Source organism: Plutella xylostella, chromosome 18 (assembly GCF_932276165.1).
Source record: "Plutella xylostella chromosome 18, ilPluXylo3.1, whole genome shotgun sequence".
Classification (NCBI taxonomy): domain Eukaryota; kingdom Metazoa; phylum Arthropoda; class Insecta; order Lepidoptera; family Plutellidae; genus Plutella; species Plutella xylostella.
In genome coordinates this window covers 10648018-10665922 of record NC_063998.1, presented here as the reverse complement: position 1 = coordinate 10665922, position 17905 = coordinate 10648018, and the positions used below count along the sequence as shown (strand labels likewise).

The 17905-nt window shown below is 37.5% G+C and overlaps 1 protein-coding gene across 1 annotated transcript; it reads left to right on the top strand.

Annotated features, from left to right (window-relative positions):
- The first annotated feature begins 7544 nt into the window (after positions 1-7544).
- LOC119692001 (probable RNA-directed DNA polymerase from transposon BS) lies at positions 7545-16740 on the top strand. Its single transcript, XM_048627324.1, has 2 exons — positions 7545-9508; positions 16316-16740. Exons 1-2 carry the CDS (start codon positions 7758-7760, stop codon positions 16560-16562), a joined length of 1998 nt encoding a protein of 665 aa, XP_048483281.1. The 5' UTR covers positions 7545-7757; the 3' UTR covers positions 16563-16740.
- Positions 16741-17905: the final 1165 nt, after the last annotated feature.

Here is a 17905-nt window from a genome sequence, read left to right as displayed (position 1 = left end):
TTACATATAAGGTCTAGGTATATAATTATTAATAGCTATGTAGGTTTAAAGTATTTATATGTGTTCATAATATATTTAAGTATTATTGTATGTAGGTATTTACACATTGTTCATAGTAATTATGTTGTATTTTCTCTTGTCTTGTCACACGTTACCCCTTTCTTTATACTTTATATTTTCTTTCAATGTGGTTGTCTGGAAGAGATTACTTTTAGTAATAAGGCCGCCAATTGTACCATTTTTCTTTTCTATGTTTGTGAAACTGTTTCTGTTTGTGTGCAATAAAGTGTATTTTATCTTTTTTATCTTTATACATACTAATATTGCTAGACGAAGTTTTGCGCAAAGCAACAGAGAGTCAGAAGGGTATCAAGTGGGGAAGTGATCAGTTGAATGATCTTGACTACGCTGATAATATTTGCTTATTAGCAACAACTCTGCAAGATCTCACATGCACCGCTAATGCAGTTCAGGATGAAGCGCAAAAAACAGGCTTAAGAGTAAATGCGCAAAAAACTGTAGCGATGAGGGTGGTGACCCCGAACCGTGAACGTATTAAAATCGGGGATAAACAGGTGGTAGATGTGCCCCATTTCTGCTATCTGGGAAGTGTTCTCACACCTACTGGCGGAACAGATGACGATGTGGATGGCAGGATTAAAAAGGCAAAAGGCGCATTTGCCCAGCTGACACCGATATGGCGGTCAAACATCATATCACGAGACCTCAAGCTCCGTATATTTGTCAGCAATGTCAAATCAGTCCTGCTGTATGGTTGCGAGACGTGGAAAGTGACCAAATCAATCTCCACTAAGTTACAAGTTTGCGTCAATAAACATCTGCGGCAAATTCTGCGAGTGTTCTGGCCTGACACAATATCCAATGAAGACCTCTGGAAGCAAACGCGACAGGAACCCATAAATAAAGAGATCCTCAGAAGAAAGTGGAGTTGGATTGGACACTGCCTCAGAAGACCAGAGGGGAATATCGCCAAAATGGCGTTAGATTGGAATCCGCCGCAGGGCAGACGGCGCAAAGGGCGACCTGCAATAACTTGGAGGCGATCCATTCTCAGCGACCTCAATGCCGTCGGAATCTCCTGGGACGAAGCCATAGAAAGAGCCCAGGACAGGAACGTCTGGTGAAGAACTGTGGAGGCCCTATGCTCCTCGTGGAGTTAGAGGAATTAATGATGACTTACATATAATGTAAACCATAAAATTCATATAAAATTACCTACGTACGTAGGTACATGGGGTACTGACCTATCAATGTAGTGTAGACGGATCCTTATTTATAGCTCAATTTAAATATTATTTAAATGGTTTTGTTTTTCAGAATAAGGTTCTATTTTTACGCCTACAATATTATATTGTTTACGGAGTAGAGTTTCCCCCTGGCCTGACATGAATCCCAAATGAGCCTAATCAGAAGCTGTTCCTCATTTTAATATTGAAATAAGCGAACTGGTTATTTGAGTAACAAGTTAAAAATAGGCAGGAACGTCTGGGCCCTAATATAACTGACTCTAACTTTCGCTGGTTTTGTATTTAGATCAGAGAGTCTGTCGATGTCGGTGCTCGGTGGTCTTATATCAGACATGAGGACATATTAGGTACACGCATAATACTACTTATGAGACACTATAAAACTCTACCAAATTTTCTACCAAAATATGTAAGTAATTGGGAATGGAAGTAAAAGACACTGAACATTTCGTGAAAAAATCTATTCAAATTCGGAAATATCTAAGCCTGAAGCGATAACTTAGACTTGTATTAAATAGTTAGCCAACACTAAACTAAAATCTACAAATAAAGTTCCTATCACTGAAACTTAGTGAGAGAGTTATTCGGTATTTGAGTTTATTCACCTGAGTTATTTACATAGTTCAAGGGTTTCCCAATTTGAAACTAAACACAAGACACGGTAGAACGGACTCTAGATACCTGCCTGTTTTAATCATTATTATAAAACTATTCCTATTGATTTCGCATTTGATGCGTTTATGGTGAATAAGAAGTGAAAGAGTCAATCATCACCAGTACGACGCGACGGGAGTGTTCTATTCATTTCAAACATTTCAAAGTAGGTACATTATTTTTATTTGAGAACGCATCTGATAGGTTCTTAAAAAATAAGGAAAACTCGTCAGATGGTCTTATGTAGTGTTCATCGTTTATATCTTTTTTGAAAACTGTTTCATACCTTCTTAAATGTTATAAGTAATTATTTAACGGCAACTACTGCACATCTCCCAGTGAGATGTCCGGAGCGAACTAACTTCGAAGGGTTGAATTTATTAGCAAAGTTTTTTACCTGCTACAAACTGATTAGATTGAGAACTGCTCAATGACTCCAACTTGCTTCCTGCTAACTTCAATTTGTTTTATTTAAAGTTAAACAAGACAAGTTGGAGAACGGGAAAGAATTTAATTAAAAGTGGTTAATTGTGTCCCGTAGCGTCTAGACTGTAGACAAGATGCTGCTAAATGTGCCATGTTTACGTAAACAGCGAGGATTCTTATTCGGCGGAGGTGCAAACTGCCACTTGCAGTTTGACGGAAATTACATTCTGTCGGGAGCAATCCATGCATCGCGCATACACTACAGACGATCACATTTTGATATGACCAAAGTAAAATACCTATAAAATACTTTAACTGTAACGTAACATAAGAATTTAAGGGTCACTTTTACTAAACGCTAAACGTATTTAAAATTGTTATAAGTCAAATTTTAAATACACTTTGTACTGACTGACAGACGTTTGATAGGCTACTAAATACGATGGGAAGAATGTTAAATTAATACACCAATAAAATTCCCGAGTTATTCGTCCCCAAAGTGATCAGCGACCCAATAAGGCTATAAATTAAATTGAGTCAGCAAGGATATTAGCCGGGCGGTGCGGAGCCCTCCGGTTCAGGTAAATTAACACCAATTAATAGTATTCTGGGACAGTAATGAAGTACCGTTTTAATCATTAAAATCGTTGGTTCTAATTTTACCGTGGTCCAGGCTCGGCCGAGGGAACCTGATCGCATTCGGCCTTTGAGGCTCACCAGAGTATACCATAATTATACGTATACAGTATACACTATACCCAAAATTCACGTATGCAGAGTGCTGGGATTTTGTAGGTTCTTATATTACTTAATAATATGTTAATTTATGTACTTATCGAAAAGGTACTTTTGTACTTTTTATGTTTTTAAAAGGGGGGTCATAAAAATAAATTGAGTTACGTGGTTTTTTACTGCGTGCAGTTTTAAAATTTTCAGACAAACTAAGCAGTTAACTTAGTTCACCCGTTAGTTACTTTCATAATAATATACGATTTTGACAGGTTGTAACAAAATGTATGTGACAATGTGACAAAATAGTATGAAAGTAACTACCACTCATCGGTAGATAGAGTTATAGAAACTGGCAGTTGGAGCTACGCAGCCACAGTTGTAGCAACCAACAGGGGAGCAAATGTATATACTTAACACTTAGGTACGGTGGCCTGCGCCTAAAAGTATACAGGTGGAGTTTTTAAAATAGCGATCTCAAGCTCACATGCTGCTCAAGCACATCCACATAAACACCACTGCTACACACATCACACACAACACGTCCCCGGATTTATAACAGATGTAGCTGGTCCCTTCATCATCAGGGATCGCTATTTTAAAAACTCCGCCTGTATACTTTTAGGCGCAGGCCACCGTACATATAATACACCACCCTTCTTTTTCCACCTGTATTGTAACTAGCTAGGCCCGAATGCCCCGGCGGTGGCGGCGGCGGCGGCGGCAGACCGCGGGCGGTTTGTCTCCCGCGACATAAGCGTCGGACGCAGACGAATCACAAGCCATAAATTACACCAGATTTCTGGAGGTGTCCCTTATACGGTCCACTCACTCACGGCTAAGCCAAGCACCAGCCGTTTGTTTCTACCTGGCCCTCCCGGGAGGTCATGTTGATGTATCTTATGCTTATACGCGTAATGCGTCCTAACATTCATCGACAGATACAAGATACTAGAAACTAGTAAATGCTTATTATATTATTTATTGTATTATGGATGGGGCACTTAAAACTATCCCTCAATCGAGGGGTAAATAAAGCTGTCACTTATAATAAGTAGCTTCTAATAAAATATTTACCTCTTCCCGCAAAAAGATAGTAACAAAATTTCCGGGAGAAGCTTAACTATCCTCCTACTTATGAATACATATTTGATGTACGCTTGGGGCGATATTTCACCGGATTTCGCCAAAGGGACGCCCCCCCCCCCCTTACTGGGGAGGGTCCCATAAAGTCTTACTTATTAATTCGGTAATAATTTTAAGGGCCCCGGAGGTAAAGCGGTTTGTTAACAGTTTCGGTCGAGGTTTTAGTTCAATTTATTGTCACTGATAAATTTTCTAATAATGGGCTGAAAGGTCTGGCTGCTGCTGAATAAATTTGATATTTATTTTGGGATTTGGTCACGGAAAGTCGACTGTTTCATTTAATAGTTTACTAAATTTTGTTGCCGACTCTGCTAATTTTACCTAGATAAATATTTTAGGACTTTACTATACTTAAATGTCTCTTTTTCACTTCACACTTTTAATATAAAGGTTTTATGAAATTTCAGCCGTAGTTATAACGAAATTAAAGGCATTTCAATTGAAAATTTCCTTATAACTCCGGTAGGGATTAAAAAAACCTGAAGGGAATTTTGCTTTAACATTGTGTTAAATAATTTTAGAGCACTGCAAAACATATTGTGCTAATATTACTGATGTATCTCACGAAGAAACTTAAAGCTATAATTTGCTTTTCCTAGGAGAGCACACAGTAGTTGTTCACAATTAATTACTTTCTACCTGAGTCAAGACGCGACGACCCAGATATGACACGTGGTACAGGTAGCAGCGAGAAGCTACATGTCTCTTAAATTACTACTCACATCATAGCACATTAATTTGATATATCTTAATTTAATAATTCTATTTATTTGCTCTCTTTATGGACAAATAGTTAAACCTCATTAATGCAAGATGATAATTTCCACCTTATAAGTAAGCTTACGATATAGATGGCTTTTTACATAATTAAACCATTAAACGCTTCGAGGTTTACACTTGCGGTAAGTTCTGCAATCTTATAGCTGAGTCCTATAAACTTGCACACGATAACCATAAAAGTTAAATATTTCCAGTCTCTCACATCTTACACCACACAGTCTTATAAATAGGGATCCCTCGGGATTAAGTATACACACAGGTAAGTGAAGGGCCGTGGTTATGGACAACTCGTAGCATCTGCTTCATGACAGAAGGCGACCGGAGGGACCCGTAGGTTGCTTCCACACAGCTGTCCGCACTGAACTATGAATCGTTTTCTGAACTACCCTCCTTCGTGGTTCGTAGAAAGCTCTTTCCAAAGCTTCAACAGTTTTAACAAGCTTTGAAAATGCATTCAAGCTACTGCTTATATAAATAAATCAAACATAAAAATATTTTTTGGAGTAGCTAGTTGTGAAATTAACGATTCAGTTAAGAAACGTAAAATATGAATTAGTTAGTAAATGTGAAATTCAGTTGCCCGTACGCAGCAGCGGAGGACGGACATTGTCTAATTGTTTATCTATAAACTGTTTGTTGCGCGTGCGCGTCAAAGATAAAAATGGTGAAGTGTGCCAAGTGTAGTAAACTTGTTGGCAAAAAAAGTCCCGGAGTACAGTGCAGCAAATGTAACAAGTGGTTGCATGGCACCTGCGCGTCCCTATCCACTGAGCAGTTGAGTGCCTTGTCCCTAACGGACTCGATTGACTGGAAATGCCGTGGATGTTCTAGCGCGGCGGGAGGGAAGCCGAAACGCATCTCGGTCATTCTACCAGACCTGGAGGACGAAGACTCAGAAGTTGAAGGAACTAACCAAGGTACTCAAGAAAGGCTGTTGCACGAGATAAAAAAAGAGGTTCGTGAAATGCGGCAAACGGTCCGCGAAATCATACGCGATGAGTTACAGAGTACCCTCAAATTTTACTCCGATAAAATAGATGACTTTGAAGATAAAATGAAAGACTATGACTGTCGAGTAAAACTAATGGAAAATCAGTGCAAGAACGCAAACAATAAAATTGCAAACTTAGAACTCAAGAACGAGGTCCTGCAGCAAAAAATTAATAAAATGGAGCAAGCCCAATTCTGTAACGACATCGAGATCTGTGGCGTCACCGAGGACGAAAAAGACGTTAAGAAATTAGCTTCGCTTGTGAGCAAGATAATCCAGCAAAAAGAAGAGGACATTGTAAAAGTGTACAGGAAGAAAAAACCCATCAAACCCGGCGTAGCACAAGGAGCCCGTGCTATGGCAGATGCGCCTATCGTCGTGACCCTGCGTGAGGGGCGCCGCGACTCATGGCTAGCCGCCGCGAGGAGTACCAGCATCAGCGCCAGGGACCTCGGGGTCAGTGGCGACTCTAAGGTCTTCGTGCGTGCAGCATTGAGCCCCACTACGGCGTACCTGCTATGGAGAGGAAAAACAGACCTGAAGGAGAAATCACTATGTAAATATGTGTGGTGCAAAGATGGCTTGGTAATGGTACGTAAAAATGACGGGGATAAAAAAGTGTACTATGTGCGATCAGCCAACGACATCGAAACGATCAAGAAGGAGCTGCTAAAATGAGGTATGTAAACTTACATTAAAGTTTACTCCACTTCTCTTAACTGCGACAATATTTGTTTTATATTGTCATTACAAAATATACATCTTTAATGAATAATTATGAAACAGAAGTATATGAATCAACCCACTCCACTTGGAGCGAATATACCCATGATATAAATCCTCGACAAAATAAACTACTACTTTTACATGTCAATATAAGATCACTGATAAAAAACCATTCCCAACTAGAGTACATTATCGCCACAAGCAAGCCAACTATCCATATAATAATCGTAACTGAGTGTAATGTGAATGACCTGACAAAAACACTGTTTGGATTCAATAACTATACAATGTACACGGAGCTACGAAGCAACCGGAAAGGAGGAGGCGTTATAGTGTACGCTCATAAAAGTGTAACTTTCCTACAAATACCAGTGAATATATCTAGTTTTGAGTGCTTACTTGGTGAAGTGATAACAGCCGATGGCTATAATATGTATGTGTGTGCTATATACCGGCCCCCTAAGTTAAATATTTGCAATTTTATTAACGAACTATCAAGAGTGTTGAATAACTATCCGATAAACTCAAACTTTCTAATTGCTGGTGATATAAATATAGATATCTTGGTGTCTAGTCCGTTGGCAAGCTCTTATCAAAATACCTTATCTGAACTCGGATTCCAATCGTATATTAATCAATATACCAGAATTGAGACCACAGTAAAAGGCACATCTAAAACATGCATTGACCACATTTTCGTACGCGATACTAATGATCGAGGCGGGTACAGTAACACTACCCTACACTCAGCTGTTGTGCGAAATGCACTAGCCGACCACTTCATAACCGGTCTCGCCTATATCAGTCAAAAGCCGATTGATCAAAATATAACAATAAACAAAATAGATGATAATAAGCTGAGATTGGAGCTTGACAATATTGACTGGACACCAGTATTTGATATAAATAACCCTAACGATATTCTAGATTTTATAGTGCATAAATTTAACAGTATATACGATCAATGTTGTATAAAGAAAACAATAAAAACTAATCAAAAATATAACTGTAACTGGATATCAGATAAACTTAAGCTAATGTGTAATAAAAAATCAAAATTGTTACAAATACATTTAAGTGATGTAACTAACAAACAAAATGAGATTATATACAAAAGATATAGAAATAGAACAAACAGATTTATTAATAAAGCAAAAAATAATTTTACAAAAAAGGAAATTTATGATAACTTTAAGAACCCAAAAAAGATGTGGGAAATTGTTAATAGACTCACAGGTAGGATTATAAAAGCTGTAGATGACATCCTATTAAAGTCCTTTAGAATTAAAGCAAAAAACCTAGCAGATAAATTCTCTCAAGATTTTGAGAAAAATGTCTCCGACATTGTAATCTCGTGTAATGAGCCATTGCTTGATGAAAATTCATATATAAATACGGCAAAAGTATCACTAAGAATTAATAAAATTAATGACATCATAGTAGAAAAACTTATTAAAAAAATTAACGACAAAAAAAGTCTAGGATACGATAAGATAAGAGCCAAAGATATAAAATACATCTCCTTCAAAATTACACCAGTTATAAAACATTTAATTAATCAATGTATAAGTACTTCGACTTACCCCGACCAACTAAAAATCGGTTTAGTTAGACCAATTCACAAAAAAGGTTGTTTTACAAATACAAATCACTATAGGCCTATTACTATACTATCTTGCGTAGATAAAATTATAGAAAAATATTTTGGACAAAAAATTAATGAGTTCTTATCGAACAATGGCATCATTCATGAGAAACAATTCGGATTCCAAAGAAAGAAGAGTACCACTCAACTTCTATCTTTGTTTACTGAGGAGGTTAATAATCACTTGAATAATAAAAGACATGTACTTGCAATCATGATTGATTTCAGCAAAGCTTTTGATACACTTAACCACGAAACGCTTTATAAAAAAATGCAGCAGAATGGCATACAGGGACCAACGCTGGATTGGTTTAAAAACTATCATACAAACAGATACAATACAGTTAGTATTGCCGGTGAGCATAGTGACCTAAAACAATCCTTACGGGGCACGGCCCAAGGGTCGGTTATTGGTCCAACTGAATATTTGATTTATGTAAACGATATGTGTAAACTATTCCAGCGTGCTTCTGTTTACCAATTTGCTGACGACACATGTCTAATAGTAGGATGTCATGACCTAGAGGTTGCGCAATGTACAATGCAAAAAGAATTTGATCTGTTATGTAAATGGGCGCACGACGTTGGTTTATCCATCAATTATGAAAAAACTAAGTTAATGCACATTCACTCATCATACCTAAAATCTAGCATTACACCAACAATCGTAGCCCACGAACATAACTGTATGCATCTTCAACAAACACCATGTGATTGTAAGCCTCTTGAAATTGTAAAACAACATACCTACCTTGGCCTAGTAATAGACGATAAATTTAATTGGGGTCCGCATGTGGACCATGTGTGTAATAGGTTAAGAGCTATATTGGCTAAGATTAAAATTCTAAAACAAAAGATACCATACAACACCTTGAGATTACTATACTTGTCCATGGCAGACTCAATAATAAACTACGGCATAACGAGTTATGGCTATACCTATAAAACATACCTAAAACGTATTTATAACATCCAAACCAGACTGTTAAAAACAATAGTACCATTAAAAATTAAATATGAACATAGAAATAATTATGAAAACTTGTTCCAATATTGTAAAGTAATGAGTGTATATGATAAAGTAAAACTTGCAATTGTATGTGATAATCAGAATAAGATACAGTCACTTAACTTAAAGAAGAGATATTAATTCTTAAAGAGTCGCGTTCGGCGCTAGTGTTCGCAACACGTATTTATTTCTATTGCTACCGGTCTTTAAGAAATACGGTGTTTAAACTAAGTTTACAACAGTGATACCTATACTAAAAGTTGTCGGGAACTTTAAACTTTACGGTTCAACTATTTGTTTCCATATAAAAAGCCTTTTGGACCAGTAATTTAGTGAAATCATTGTGGAATTTGTGTTTACTTGAACCTGTGAGTCATCGCTAGTCAGCGGTAACTTGTCAACAACATCGCTGTGCTACTCTGACACATATAAAGGCAGTATTTGCATCCCGCTTGGACATTTAACGCTTATTCAATCGCCTACCAGCTGTTTCTAAGTGCTTTGAACTGAATTAACTTAGCCTAATATTTCTATCGCACATTACATAATGAAGTGCTCTGGGTGCAAACTTCAAATTAATGTCTCCGAGCTTCTCCGCTGCGTTGTTTGTAAAATAACATTTCATCACCAGTGTTTGAATATGACAACGGCGTTTTATAAACAACATAATCTCGAGTTGAAAAACAAGTGGCAGTGCGAATCCTGTGAGAAAATCACCTCCCGGCGGCGGCGGGACGGGCGCGATGACACCCCGGTGCGACGCCAGTTCCAGCCGCCCGCCGCGGATATGTCCTGCGAAGATATGGAGCAGTCTATCACAGAAACTGTTGTGACGGAGTGTCAGCCTGCCGACCTAAGTCTCGTGAAGATGAGTCATATCATTGATAAGCACCTGGAATCTAAACTCGAGCAAATCCAACACAACATATCCAAGGAAGTAGTAGACAAGCTCATGTCAATGTTTACCGCCCTCCAGGTGGATTTCACTAAAACAACCGACTTCCTCAGCGCCCAGTTGACTGATCTCCAGAAGGAAGTCTCGGAGATAAAGCAGAGAACGAGTGCAATTGAAGCAGAAAATGCGCAACTACGACTGCAAATAAATAAGCCTTCAGTGGCCGATTCCGACGATCTGCGCGAGATAATTACTAATCTGAAAACAGATCTAAATGATCGCGATCAAGCTCAATTAATGAATGACATTGAACTGGTCGGCATCCCCGAGTTTGAAGGTGAGTCGTGCGGACACATCGCCCTGGCCGTGGCCACCAAGCTGGGTGTCTCACTGGAGGAGCGCGACCTGGTAACCGCAACCCGCGTGGGAGGCCGCCGCGCGAGCCGCGCTGGCGAGGAGGACAGCAGCCCCCGCCCACGCCCGCGCCCTATCGTCGTGAGGCTGGCTCGACGATCTCTGCGGGACAACCTGATCAAGAGTGCCCGTGTCCGTCGCGGCGCCTCCACAGTTGATCTTGGCTTACCGCTTCACGAACCTAAGCCATTATACATAAACGAGAGACTTACTAAACTGAATCGCACTCTGTTCGCGAAGGCCCGTGAGCACGCCCGCCAGCAGCGCTGGCGTTTCGTATGGACTGCTGAGGGACGGGTCAAGGTCAGACGAGATGAGACATCTACGGTTCATCATATTCGTGCTGAGAGCGACATACTGCGTGTTTTTGGTTCTGCAAACATTAGCTCTTAGTGTTAACTTTTTTATAACAAATGTGTGTACTCCGTATGGTTTAATATTGTTATGTTTTCCACTCATTAAAACTCATGATTTGTTTTGCTTTAGATATATAAACAGAAACGTGTTAAAAGGTAAAATACTCCTTTGTTCTATCCATTTGATTTATGGTATCTGCATTTTAAAATATACATTAAAGAAAATTCATTTACTCATGTGTTTACTGATCCTTGATGGGCAAATCGCTATACGAACTAGACGTATTAAAATAATTATGTTACAAAAATTAAATACCTACCTTTCTAACTTATACTGTAAAATAATAATTTATCTGTACATGTCTAGGTCTCAAATTACAATGGGGTACAAGTTAAGTCTATCAAATTTACTAATGAGGTACTACCTACTTATACAATTGGCAAATGTTCCGACTTTTAATGGGTTTTTCTTATCTGACTCCCACCAATGATAATGACACAAGATAAATATTTAAAATTAAGTTTGTTTAACGCCGGTTCGCTTTCCACTTCCCATGATGATTTTATTGCAGCAATGTTAAGTATAACTCCTGATATAATTGCGATCAACGAGACATGGATTAGAAAGGATGAAAAAGAAAAGGCGCCTTCCGTCCCCGGGTACCGCCTGCGATATACGCCGCGTCCTGAGAGTGTACGCAATGGCCGTGGAGGGGGAGTGGGCTTTTACATTAAGCGTGGATTACATGTACGCTATCTGCAGGGCCCATTGTGTACTACAGTTGATCAAATGTGGCTACGTTCGTCAGTAAACGGTAAGGTTTTTCTTATAGGTACAGCCTATCGCCCCCATTGGGTTCACGTTGACACGTTTTTTGACGCTCTTACTGAAAGCATACTATTTTTCTCTGATTACGAACATTTAATCCTTATGGGAGATTTCAATATTAACTTCTTAGATCATAATGAAAGTAAAACGAAACAACTGCATGATTTTCTCACCTCTACTAATTTAATACAGTATGTAAATGAACCCACGCATTTCACTCAGTCCAGTGAAACGCTTATTGATTTGTTTTGTACTAATACTGCTGTAAGAGAAGTCAAGGTTACCCATATACCCGATTTAAACCGTCATGCTATTGTAACAGTCACTATTAACGTTAAAAAAACAAAATTTATTCCTAGAACAATATCATTGCGACCAATAAAGGACATTGACTTGTCAAAATTTAATAAAGACCTAGATACAATAAGATGGGACTTGGTAATTTCGGTCAGCTGTGTAAATGACATGGTTAATCTGTTTCACGAACTTTTAACTCAGTTGTTTGATTTCCACGCGCCCATAAAATCACTCACAATAGGGAATATGCAAGTGGTTCAAATAAAGGTCAAATATTATTTATAATAAACTTTGTTGTTTCATAACTACGACTCCATCATTATTTTTGATTATAATTTATTTTTGAGCAAGTAAATGAAGTTGAAAAGTACAAAAAAACTACGGTAAATTCTAACTTCCGAGAAACGTCACCCATTTTCTTAGGGCGGATGTGACGTCATAATTCTTTATATATCAATCTCAGAATAATAACTTCTTTGCGTTTGCGTATAGTTAAATAAATGTCAAGTGTAAACAAAGAAATGTTAATGTCACCGAGTATTTGTGATGCTCGTTGTGATCAGATACGATGGATCACATAAAAATTCTTCCAATACGAGTAGATCCTAGCCTCCTATAACCTCTCCACTTCTTGTTTGATATGCTTGTTTGTTTGCAAAGTTTAGGACTTTTTATATTTTTTGTTGGTAGTGTATGGGCTGCCACTAGTTGTTCTATTGTAATGAGGCGTAAACAGCCATTCGCTAGTCAACGAGCCACTCAAATATGCTCCATATTGGACACATATTACACACAATAAAATTAAATTTGTATTGTAAGTATTATGACATGAACATGACACAAGTTGCTCTTTCTACTTTTAGGTTATAATGGCAGTCGTTAGTATATTTCAAAAGTTGTTATTTTTTTCTAAATTAAGTTATGGAAGAATTCTCGTTATCAGAAGAACTGGACACATTAAATTTATTACGCAGTATGAACGAGTAAACTGTGGCCAGCTGCGGAAAAGGACAGCAAAGACTATTGAAAAGTCGAGAGCCGTGTGCCCAAATATTAGGGAATATGCATATATTTTTATACTCTTATTCGATAGTTTAGATAAGGGGGTTTAGACCTTTGAGATATGCACAATGGTTCCATTCAAGAGAGCCAGGTGCAGGTTCTTACACCCCCACAGATAATAGAATAGAATGACCCACTAACCCTAGTCTCTCTTACTGAGAACCAAAGTTACAGTAAGTACTTACATACAATACAAATATTACTTTATATTCATATTGCCATAATAGCGTAATATTGTGTACAAAGGTCCTCTGGTTTGCGCGCTCCCATTTCAAAAGAGCTACTAGCAGCTATTTACGAGCTCCCATTACAAAACAGCCACTGGTCACACTTTATTACCATTACAAAACAGCCACTGATCACACTTTATACACTTCCTTTTTCGTTTGTTACCATGACAACATTGGTTTGTTGAAAATACAAAAGTACTCTGTGATTACTTGATTAGGTAAAAAATCTATGCCGACTGACGGGACTCATTATTCTGAGCCGTGAAATTAAACGATTATGACGTCACGACAGCCCGCCATCCTGACGGGAATTTCAAAGTGGTCGTGATGGTTGTAGTTTTTTAACTTTCTTTAAAATACCTTAAATTACTTATTTTGGCATTGACTTTTTTTTTAATATAATAAAGTGATGTAAAACTATCCAATAAAAGTATAAAAAAAAATTACGCATATTCCCTATTCGTGACAAGCCAATGCCCTGGCTCACAAGTAATATTCGAAAGATGATGGAATGTCGTAATGCCGCTTTAGCCCGCTACCGTAAAAATAAATCAGAAACCAACAAAATTGAATATAAACAACTAAAATTGCTGGTTGCTAGGTCCTTATTGACAGAAAAAAGAGCATATTTCAATGATTATATTAATAAAAACATAAAAAATTCAAAATTACTATGGTCTAATCTAAAGAAAACTGTTTTTGAAAATCAAAATACAAAAGAGGAACTACCTAATCATATGAACAAACCCAATGAAATAAACAAACAATTTATAAATGTACCAGGTCCAAAATTTGCAGACGGTGCACTTATCACATATTACAAGTCAAATAAATTTCATGATAATCGATTTAAACTTAGTGAGGTTTCTGAGGATGTGGTAGCCAAAGCCATTCTGGGAATGAAATCTAACGCTAAGGGCATGGATGAAATTAGTTTAGACATGATTATGTTAACACTACCTCAAACGCTAACAGTTATAACCAAAATCATAAATAAATCAATACAAACAAAAGTATTTCCTGAAGACTGGAAAACCGCTAAAGTTAAGCCTATTCCAAAAAATTCAAATCCTCAGTCTTTTAAGGAACTTAGGCCGATATCCTTGTTACCTATACTATCAAAGCTTCTAGAAAAAGTAGTATATGATCAACTTATGAAATTTTTAGAAGATAACGACGTTCTTCCATCTCTTCAGTCGGGTTTCCGTAAAAACCGTGGCACTTCCACAGCACTAATAGATGTTGTCGATAATATACTTGCAGCTCAAGAGGAAGGCAAAGCGACAGCCCTCGTTCTGTTAGACTTTTCACGCGCATTCGATGCTATCAACCTCCCATTACTACTTTCCAAACTTGAATACTACGGAATTGACACAGAATCTATAAATTGGTTCTCCAGCTACCTTGAGAATCGCGCTCAACATGTTGTGATTGATAACACAGATGGTTCTTTTACTATGTCCGAAAGAGAAGCACTAAATCGCGGTGTACCTCAGGGTTCTATTTTAGGGCCCTTACTGTTTATAATCTACTCTGCCGACTTAACTCATACTATAGCCGATTGCAAATATCACATTTATGCAGATGATACTCAGGTTTATATATCATTTGACCCTAAAGATACAAACTCTGCCATTCAAAAACTAAACAAAGATTTGGATAATATTAACGTTTGGGCAAATAAAAATACACTTGTCTTAAATCCTGCTAAGTCAAAATTTCTAATCTTAGGATCGCGAAAACAAATCTCCGCCGTTGAATCTTACGACTTTATTGTAGAAATACAACAGCAACCGCTTGAACGCGTCTGGGAAGCACGCAATCTCGGTGTGATTATGGATGCTGGTTTAAAATTTGAACATCATGTTAGCGAACTGGCTAAGGTTTCTTTATACAAACTAAAGCTTTTATACAGGATACGAGATTGCTTAAGTAAAGAATTGCGCGTAAAACTGTGTGAGTCTCTGGTCTTATCGAAATTAAATTATTGTGATACACTATTCGGACCCTGTTTGCTTGAGAGTTCCAAACGCATATTACAACGAGTACAGAATGCCTGTGCTAGATTCTGTTTCAGCATTCCACCTAGAAAACATATTACTCCGTTCCTGAACGCTGCCAGTATGCTTAGGATGGAGGCTCGCAGACAGCTTCATTTTGCCGTTCTTTTATTCGGAGTAATTAAACAAGAAACCCCTAAATACCTTTTTGACAAACTGGGGCGCTCTCGTGAGCCACCCCTTCACTTTACCCGAGGATCCCTTTATATGATAAAAGTACCCAAGCATAAAACTCAGGCATTCCGCGGAAGTTTTCGATATTTATCATCTAAATGCTGGAATAATTTACCTCCACCAATTAGACGAGCTAAAACCAAAAGTTCTTTTAAATATCTTCTTAAAAAATACCTTTTATCCCTTCAAAAACTTTGTAATACGTCACATTCCGCAACATATGCCAAGTCATATTTATTATTTTGAATTTGCTTGTACCCCGTCTAAAACTGTCGTTTAATAATTTGTAAACTGTATGTCTATTTATTTTTATATTGTTGTTATGCATTACTATTCTTTTGGTATGTTACTTAACTGTGTGTGTTTACCTAGTTGTGTTAAGCCATCCTGTTTATTCTAAAATATAAATTAAGTATTATAATATTTTTTTACACTGCACCGAGCACGACTCGCGGCCACCTGATGAAAATAAGCGTCACAGGCTTCTGTGACATTATGTTGAGACGGTGACCATTTTGTTTGAGACACTTTGTAACCTAGTGTATTTTTTTATTTGTTTTATTTATATGTTTTGTGTCTTGGACGAAATAAATGCCTTTTTCTTTCTTTCTTTCTTTCTTTCAGATATGGTAGCCTACGAACTCTGCCAAAAACACCCACATTTAATATACCTAATTGTAATAACGAATACGGAAGAAGAATTTGGACGTACAGCCTACCCCATATATTAAACTCACTACCAAAAACTTTAATAAATAATGTAAGAGATGCAAATCCAAAGCAAGTTCGAAGTTTACTTAAACGTTACTATATATATGACAGATATAAGAAAGAAGGGGATGTACGTGCAGATAATTCACATCCAGAATGATAATTGTACTATGTTTGTATTGATAAGGCACTTAATTATAACCACATAGTTATGTAAATGAGGGCAACCTTCCCAGGGATAAAAATCTCAAATATGTAAAGATTAAACCCGGGAATTACTAATTTATCCAATTAACCTTTTTTTATGAAATAAACAGTTCAAATTTTAAATTTTTTTTTTTTTTTTTTTTAGGTAGTGAATTATTTAGTTAAGTAATCACTCTAAAACAAAAGAGAAAATGCTTAATTTAAAAACCGGCCAAGTGCGAGTCGGGCTCGCGCACAAAGGGTTCCGTAGCAGCAAATATAATATTACAGTTAAATCAACCTATCTCAAAAACTATAAGAGATACTTTGATCAAACCAAAAATCGTTGAAAGAGTTAATTAGCATGCATCACCTCTATTTTTTTTAGAATTTTATACCCCGTAGTTATAAAAATAGAGGGGGGGGGACATACTTTTTACGACTTTGAGAGCTGATATCTCAAAAACCGTTCACTTTAAGAAAAATGTTTTTTAGAAAACTTTATATCATTTTAAAAGACCTTTCCATTGATACCCCACACGGGTATGTACATCGAAAAAAAAAATTTCATCCCTCAGTTACATGTATGGGGGGCCCCACCCCCAATTCTTTTTTTTACTATTTAGTGTCATATTTTTGTAGCGGTTCATACAACACATATTCCCATCAAATTTCATCACTGTAGTACTTATAGTTTCCGAGTAAATCGGCTGTGACAGACGGACAGACGGACAGACGGACAGACGGACATGACGAAACTATAAGGGTTCCGTTTTTGCCATTTTGGCTACGGAACCCTAAAAAGGAGCATAAAGTGCAGGTCACTGACTCATCAGAGCCACATTTCCACTTTAATTAATGTACAGGGTGTCCGTGGTACAGGGCGAGCAGAATTCCGAATATGTGAGTGGCCCGGCCCGGGGTGGCCAGACAGTGGACACATTTGGAATGCTGTTATTAGATGCAAATTAGGCAGCAGTCTTTATTGAGTTGGAACCTGTTAGCACTGAAGCAGCTGCTTCATATGTCAACGGGTTTTGTTCAGCTTTGTGTTTATTGAAAAGGGCATTCGTAAATATTTTGAACACAGCTCCTTAGTCTCCTTACAGTTAGCTGTGTACGTAGGTTTATTGCTATTTCCTAAAATTATCTACGAAACAAATTACCCCCTGGGAACATGAATGAGTAGCCCGGATGGAATATCTAGGAATTGAAACCCTGTTTTATATCACCTCTCCCCTAATGCTCATAATTCTGCACATCAATAAAGTTTATTGAAATAGATAAGTAATATAAAAAAGCACAAAGATACGAATT

What these genes read in the sequence shown, in the direction of transcription:
- LOC119692001 (XM_048627324.1), top strand. Translation starts at nt 7,758, where the DNA reads ATGTGTAATAAAAAATCAAAATTGTTACAAATACATTTAAGTGATGTA. An exon ending in TCACTTAACTTAAAGAAGAG is followed by an intron (nt 9,509 to 16,315) that starts ATATTAATTCTT and finishes TCTTTCTTTCAG; the next exon opens with ATATGGTAGCCTACGAACTC.